The sequence below is a fragment of the Miniopterus schreibersii genome (assembly GCF_964146895.1).
Source record: "Miniopterus schreibersii genome assembly, chromosome: 17".
Taxonomy (NCBI): Eukaryota; Metazoa; Chordata; class Mammalia; order Chiroptera; family Miniopteridae; genus Miniopterus; species Miniopterus schreibersii.
Genome location: NC_138117.1, coordinates 33,426,672 through 33,434,849, shown reverse-complemented (window position 1 = coordinate 33,434,849; position 8,178 = coordinate 33,426,672). Strand labels below are relative to the sequence as shown.

At 43.3% G+C, this 8,178-nt stretch overlaps 1 protein-coding gene across 1 annotated transcript in view; it reads right to left on the bottom strand.

The window, feature by feature from the left end:
* Positions 1–508: 508 nt before the first annotated feature.
* The window catches only part of FER1L6 (fer-1 like family member 6), a 111,352-nt gene continuing 103,682 nt past the window's right edge, over positions 509–8,178 (bottom strand). The window contains exons 39-41 of the mRNA XM_081116505.1: positions 7,681–7,844; positions 3,710–3,810; positions 509–2,471 (exon numbers count right to left, since the gene is read on the bottom strand). Of these exons, the coding sequence (XP_080972631.1) occupies positions 2,288–2,471; positions 3,710–3,810; positions 7,681–7,844 (449 nt within the window). The 3' untranslated portion in view covers positions 509–2,287. The remainder of the gene's footprint in view (positions 2,472–3,709; positions 3,811–7,680; positions 7,845–8,178) is intronic.

Sequence of the window (8,178 nt, the reverse complement as noted above, 5' to 3'; positions counted from 1 at the left end):
GATATAATACTGTTCTTTTCCTTTTCAACAACACCAAGATATATGTTGTGCTTCCCCCCCCCCCCATTCAACAAATATTTATTAAATTCCTACTATGTGCAGAATTCTATTATAGCCATTGGGGCAGAGAGGCAAAGAATTGAAATCTCTGTCCTCGTGTAGCCAACATTCTAGTAAATCATAAATCCTGGAATCCTGCTTGTACACATCAGATTCTTTTCCTGTGTGTGTGTGTGTGTGTACCTGAAACCTGTGTAATTTTATTAATTAGTGTCACCCCAATAAATTCAATAATAAAATAAAACAAAATGTTCTAATTGTTGTGCTTTTTCTTAAACCTCATGCTTGAACCATATGCCCTACCTGGTGCTCTTCTTGGACACCTCATAATTTGGAGATAAAAAATATGTTGAGAAACTACTAGAATGGAAAATTCATGGCAATATTTGTCTTATATCTGTTGTATCCCCACTGCCCAGCACATGGGAGACACCCAATAAATATTTTTAATAGCATATTTATTAAATTTTTTACATTAAAAGTAATACATTTCCATCTTAGAAGTTTTAGGGGAAACAGAAAAACAAGAAAGAAAGAAAGATACAGCTACTTAAAAATAATCACTATGAACATTTTGGCATACTCTTCTACACATTTTATTTATGCATGCATATGTATTTTCTTTTTACATCACGCCATACGTAACAGCTTTCTAACCTATTTATTTTAAACCTACAATGTACTCAATGTGTATATTACATACCCTCAAGTATTTTTTACTACAATCATTATTGGGGATGTTATTCCACAGTTTATGTAACTAATTCCACGAGGAAACGTGGCCAATGCCATAAATGCTCTATTTTTCAGCACTTCAGGAAAATAGGGCATTGTGGTTACTAGGGAGTGAGTATCCAGGGCCAGAATTCAGTGAATAACACTAAGTCTAAAATCACACAGAACATGCTTCAATCTTTCTCTAATGAACCAAGGACATTCTAGAATGACTTTCCATGTGGAAGTAAACATCCTTCATTTTAGAAAAGTTACATATGTGCCAGGCTCTCTAAAGAAAACAATAGCCATAGCATTTCTGGGATGAAGAGGGGAACCCCAATCAAGCCTCCTCAATACCACCAAATGGCCCCTCACGGTAGAAAGAAGAAACGGTGGCCACATTTACTTGCATCTGAGGTTAAACATTCCAGTTCCTTTGTTCCCTTATTTTAACCGAGAACACCAGCCCCTCACTTCCACTACCTGCTTTAGATAGGGTAGCAGATCCAGACTGGGTTACTTTGAAGATCAAAGGTTCACTTTCAAGAACTGGCCCATCTGACAAGTGCATAGGCTATTGTTTCTAAGACTGCCTTTGAAATTAATCTGTGCTTGAGAATCATGGCAGAACCTACCACCGATGGTGGTAAGACTAAGTGTTGAGTGGTGCCAAGGGTGGTCATTCATATCCCGGCCTCTGGGAACACCATATTCGGTGGGGCTTATGTATCTGGCTGAAGAGAATTCTTACTGGTACTTGGAGCTCTGCCCCTGCCCCTACACACATACACAAAATTATATTTTATATACAAAATTCCCCCTTGGAAATTGCCATAGAACATAAGTCCAAATGGATTTCTCCAGAACTCACTACTACTACTGATCACAAACTCCACAAATGTTGACTTTAATAGAAAACAAGCAACATCTCATCTCTAGATGGGAATTTCAACAATGAAATATTTTAATTGATTTATATAAAGTTTCCTCCAAGCTAGTTTTACGGCCTGAATAAGTAAATGTCTTTGTAAACTGTAAGGATTAAACAAGGTTAAGATATATGGGACAGGTTAAATACCTAGTAGTTGCTAAAATGTGCTCAGTTTATTTGCTGTAAAATTTTTATCTAAAAGAAAGTACTTCCAATAAAATATCAGACCCAGAATTAAACATCTCAGAATAAAACCAGTGACATAAAGAAAACACTCGCCTAAGTTAAATTGAGGTCACCATTGATTACTCTGCGGCAAAAGAGTCATTGTTTCACGCTGCCCAAAAGTGAAAACATGACTTAAAGCCTCTAAGTGTGAAAGGTGGTGGCAGGGGTCGGGTAAGGAGGGACTCCTTTCCCATCTCCCCCAAGAAGAGCTGATCTGTCCCTAGACATGGGGGCTGGTTCTTGGGCCCCCTGGGTCCACCCCGCCGGCACCCAGCACAGCGCCTGCACAGAGCGCGTGTTCCTCTATCTTTGCAGGTGAGGAGAAGGGGGGCCCGGGTCCCCCGTGACCCTCTATGAGCCCACAACAATCTTTCGGCTGATGGCTCCCGGCAAGGTGTAGATGAAGAGGACCAGAAAGATGGTGAGGACGATCAGGATGAAAGCGATGATGATGTACTTCTTGTAATTCTTCCAGATGAGGTGGTACAGGCACTTGAAGGGGCTCACGACCCAGGAGAAGGAGGTGTCCGGGCGGCTGAGAGAGAAGCAAGAGGCAATCAGGGAGGAGGGCCCCGTGGTCCCCAGGTGGGGCTCTCTAGCCTGAGGGGGTGCTCAGGACCCCCGCTCGGCAAGAGGAAGCCTAAGAACGGGACAAGACCACGTTGCCCCAAAGCAGAAGCGATCTACCACTTGGGGCAATGTTGCTTCCTCACCATTTCTAGTATGGTCTGGGAGAGGGCAAGAGTCTAGTTAGAATCCAGACAGAGGCCTGAGTGCCCCCCACCTGACCAGCCCTGTCCAGCTCAAGCCCCCCCTTCCATAAAGCCCACCCTGACCATGCCAGTCCATAAGGACCCCCCTCGTTTCAAATTCCTATCTTGCCTATCACTTGACTTAGTCTCTTTTTGAACTTAACGCATTTGTCTTCCACACTGTGAAAGCTATTTTATGAGCCTGTGTGTTCTCCCTAAACAGATGGAAGGCCCCTGAAAGGCAGAGCTTATGTCTTATATTTCTTCAGTGTTCTTCAAAGTGTTCGTTTAGTAGGTACACACTGTAGGAACTCAATAAATAATTTTGAATTAAAGATAGGTTCAGAGAAGGGGACACTTACCTTGAGACATTTGAGGTCTGAGGAGGGATAGCACAAATACAATTTGAAAGAGTATTTTGTATACATATTTTGTATCTGTATATATTTACTTTTTAATTGATATATAACCATGGATTAAATTGAATAGAGTAATCCTTCTAGTCATTCTACTTATTGGAATTTACTTATATTATGAAAATGGAAAAAAGGTAGATATAAATTAAATATTCAATTATGGGGTGGCAACCAGTTCAGTTATGGAATATTCCATAACCATTAAAATCCTAATTGTGATGGCTCTGAAAACCAAGCAAAACTTTTTAGCAAAGAATGAATGAAACATGAAGACAATTTTGTATGCATGATTGGCAGAGTAGAAAAAAATTCATGTGCCATTCACATTCACATAAAAATGAGTAAAAAATATATGAAATTAGTCTAGAAATGCCTCTGTGGTAGTATTACAGAAGAGTGCCCTCTCCATTTGCCTCTGTATTGATTTTTAGAATATTTTTCAATGATAGAAACAGAAAGCCATGTGGAATGGATGGCACCCCTTGGCTGCCTCCTGGCTTCCCAGTTCTCCCCGAGGGGGTCTCTAGAGAAATGGCCCATCCTCCGGTATGGAGACTGCAAAGAGTCTTTCGCATTTCTGATGCTTGCACCCCGACTCCACTCACTTGGGCTTGGCCAGGGGCTCTGGCTCCTTGCGTGCCTTTCCGACAGGATTCTTCTCAGCTTCTTCTGCAGTGACCAGGTGGAACTCAGCTTCAACCTTTCCCTGCACAAAGACGAAAGGCTCAATTTCTAGTCACAAAGATCTGCTGGGACATCGCCAACCTTCTAGAAGAGTGTTATCATGTGGGAGATTGCTGGGAATATTTTGACTATCCTACTGCTTTATTTTGAGAAATATTGTCAGCTTTTTGGTCCTGGGAGAAGCCATTTTTATGATGAACAATAAAAGCTCTGAAATGATGTTACTGTTGAGTTTTGTGAAGAGAGACTCCCACATGTACACAAATGCACATATACTCAGTCACATGTGCTATTTAATTTGTAATCATTTAATATCTGAAGAAATATTAATTATGGAAATGCACAGTAACTAGAAAGGGGACTGCCTACTTGAGTGGTAGAACCCTTTGGAATCTGCTAGTCTTTCCTCTCTGTCACTGATCCTCAGGAGGAAATAGGTGAATGTGTCCCTACATTTGCTGTGCGGCTTTTCCAACGTCCTTCATTGTTTTTGTTGTCCCTACTACTTGTTTTATAATTATCCTTTTATTATACCACGTGTGATGTAAGTCTTGGGTTATCAAAGAATGAGACAGGACCTCTGCAAAAGGCAATAGTCATTCTTTCTTTATTCATTCATTCACTGCAGACTGGTGTGGCCACTGTGGAAAGCAGTGTGGAGGGTCCTCAAAAAATAAAAAATGGAGCTGCCGTTTGACCCAGTGATCCCACTTCTGGGAATATATCTTAAGAAACCCGAAACATCAATCAGAATGAATTTATGCACCCTATGTTCATATCGGCACAATTTACGATAGCTAAGATCTGGAAACAGCCCAAGTGCCCATCAGTAGATGAGTGGATAAAAAAGCATTGAGTGGAACATTTATACTATGGAATACTGTGCAGCTGTGTGAGAGAGGGGTCTCTTACTCTTTGAGACAACATGAATGGACCTGGAGATTACTATGCTAAGCGAAATAAGCCAGACAAAGACAAATATCACATGATCTCATTTCTATGGGAAATCTAATGAATAAAATAAACTGATGAACAAAATAGATTCAGAGACACAGAAGCATGGAATAGACTGACAAATCTCAGAGGGAAGGTGGGGATGGGGGGGGGGAGATTAATAAAAGAACTTCTATGCATATATAGCCCAGGGACACAGACAGGTGAAGTCCTGGGGTGGGGCAGGAGCTGGGCAGAGGGGGGCAAATAGGGGAAAATGGGGGACATCTCTAATACTCTCAGCAATTAAAAAAAAATTATAGTTGTTACCTTTGTCTCTATTTCATGGATAGAAACACATAATTTAATGAGAAATATATCCTGTCCATGCAGAAACACCCAGAGATGTCCCAAGGACCCATATTCCCACAGGAAAAAAAAATGCAAAGAAAAGGGAGGCAGAGATTATACAATTAATTCTTCCCTAGGCTCAGGAGTCATCAGATAGCATCATGAAGAGCCTGTCCCTTTTTCCCTGTGCCACCTGAGCGGTCGCAAAGCATTTACTTGGTGTCATAAAGGCAGCAGGGGGAAGATGTTTACTGACATATTCTGATAAATGCTGCTCCTCGCCCGTATCTCTCCACACAGAGGGTTCCAAGTCCCATTTCAGTCATCAGCATTCAACCAAGCCCCAGGTAAAGGTCTGAAGCTAATCATAGCCTCCAAATGTAATTTAAAATCAGAGCTAGAAAAAAAATGGACAGTTTGAGAGACTATCTATTAACCTAATGACACCTCAGGATGGAAGGAAAGGTCCTGAAAAGACCAGATTTGTCGTTACTGCACATGCTATTTATGGGCTGCAGGCTTCACCATGTCACAGAGCGATGTGGGGGGAGGCTGAGCGCCACCGTGTTCAGGTCAGACACGTCTTCTCCAGCAACAATGCTGCTGATTAAAACACAAGCCTCGCTGGCACGAGAGGAGGCCTGCTCCTGCAGTAGCTCCTACATGCATGCTGGCTAACCGGTTAGGAAGAGGAGCAAATGCACACAGATATACACACCTATACATATATGTGCACGCACGTATGTACGTGTGAGTGTGTGCGCTTTATCTTATATCATCATACGCTAGACCTAGGAATTCCATTTCTGGGTAGCTAAAATTAAGGAAATAATTCAAAACCTTTCTGGCCCTAGGCAGTTTTCTCAGTGGTTAGAGCGTCGGCCCTCAGACCGAAGGATCTCGGGTTCGATTCCAGTCAAGGGCACGTGCCTCGGTTGCAGGCTGGATTCCCGGCCCTGGTCGGAGCATGTGCAGGAGGGAGGCAACCAGGCGATGCCTCTCTCTCACATCAATGTTTCTCTCTCTCTCCCTCTCTCTCTCTCTCTCTCTCTCCCACTCTCTCTCAAAAGCCATGGAAAAAATATCTTCAGGTGAGGATTAAAAAAATAAAAAAAAAATAAAAGCTTTCTGCATGAGGCATATTCGTTATTCTTTGGGATGTTCAAACTGTCCCACTTGTCACAAGGAGCTGTCCCAGACTCACCCTGTGTTTTATCTGCCCTAGGTCTGGAGTTAGCCTTTTCAAAGACTCCTGGTTTCCTTTAGTAGGACCTGTATTCAGAAACCAGGATCCAGGTGTTAGGAGTCTTCTTTCCTACTGGGTGATTTTTACCTTTTCAACATCTTTTGTTCTTGAAAAATTCATATTCTGCCCTGCTTGACCCCTCAACTCCCTGGGAGAGAATTAAATCCCCGGTGCTCTCTCCCTCGCCTGTGACTGACACTTTGACTGCCCATGCACGACTGCACTGCTGACAATCTGTTCCCCTCGCTGGACTCTGAGCCGGCTGCGGGCAGAGGCCACGAGCACTTCATTTCTGCGTTCATCCTCTTATCAGCCACTTCACTGACTGAGCATCTAGTGTGCGCTAAGCTGCGGACCAGGCTGAGTCCAGCATCTGCCACGCAGCAAACCCTCAGTAAGTGCCCAGGACAATGGGGAAGAGTGAGCCTGCCTGGAGCTTCCTTCTCTTCACCAATTTCACCTCTGGGGGGGGTGGAGAGGCTTGGGGTTACATTGATAATGGAGGGGAGATAAAAATTCCCAGCTAACAGAGTAAGACCAGACAGCATGGAGTCAGGCTGCAGCTGCCATTCACCCAGTCTGATTCAAAGGGCATCTGTGCCTCTCACCCACTGGGCCCCTGAAGCAGAGAGAGAGAGAAATAGCTCTCTATTCAGACCTGCTACCAGAAGGGTCCTGACCTGGGTGTGCTTCTGCCACTGGGCACCGGAGCAGAGGGGAGAGCATGCTCGCCCCAAGAGGAGGCCAGAGCAGAGAAAGAGGCCACCGATGCAGCTCAGCCCCTTTTCTCAACTTCAAAGATCATTTAAGTCATCCCTCCCCCTTACAGAAGCAGTGGGAAAGGGCAGAAGAAGCTTTCTCCCGGTATTTGTGAAAGGTCTGAATTCCTACAGTGTGTGCCACACGGTAGGACCACGGTGGCATGCAGAGAAAGGCATAAATGGCTCTCCCTGCGGTCACTCTCTCCAGGAAGTTTCCAAAGGATGGATCACTTTTTAAACTGAGTCTCGTGTTTGAGGGTGAAAGGATGAGATATTTATGTAAAACTTCACATCAGTCAGGACTTGATGCTTAATTTCAAGAAATGTTGAAAAAAACACTAATGCCAGCGGAATAAGTTCAAGCCAAAAGGACAGAAAACCACCCTGACAGAGAGAGCTATTAAATCAAGAATGCTGAAATACGGGAAGCTTAATGCATTTACAGTGTTCAGAATTCTTGCTTCTCAGCAGAACCTTTGCCCTAAAGGGCTCTGTGTCATCCACTGCAAGGCACTTCACTTGAGGTTTGCAAAATTACTCATTTAAGAAGCATAATGTTCCCTGGGTTCCCCCAAGCCCATCTCCTACAGCTGTCACTTACTGTGAGTTCTTTGCTTTTAGCAAAAGGCCACCAGCCCCGCACACGCTTTTGCTGGAATATAGAGATTTTGCTCTCCTCACTTGCATTTTCAAACTTGGTGAGATCACAGGCTTTGGCAGACTTGGCTGCCCGGGGGAAACTATTGAGGTTCATTTCCAGGGAGCCTGTGAAGAGATGTCCATAGCAGTTATGGAAGGGCTTTTGAAATCAATTACCATTATTCACTCATTCATTCATTCATTCATTCATTCATCCAACATACCTCCATCTATTCATTCATTCATTCATTCATCATTCATCAATAATCCATTCATCCATCCATCCCTCACTAGGCATTCAGTCAGCACCATATTAGATCGCTAACATGTGCTAGGTATTGGGGTACAAATACGACCAAGACATGTTTGGTGCCCTCAACGCATTAGTAATGTGGTAGCAGGTAGGAGACAAGAGCAGAACTACAATGTGAAATTTCAAGCCACAGTTTCAGGTGTCATT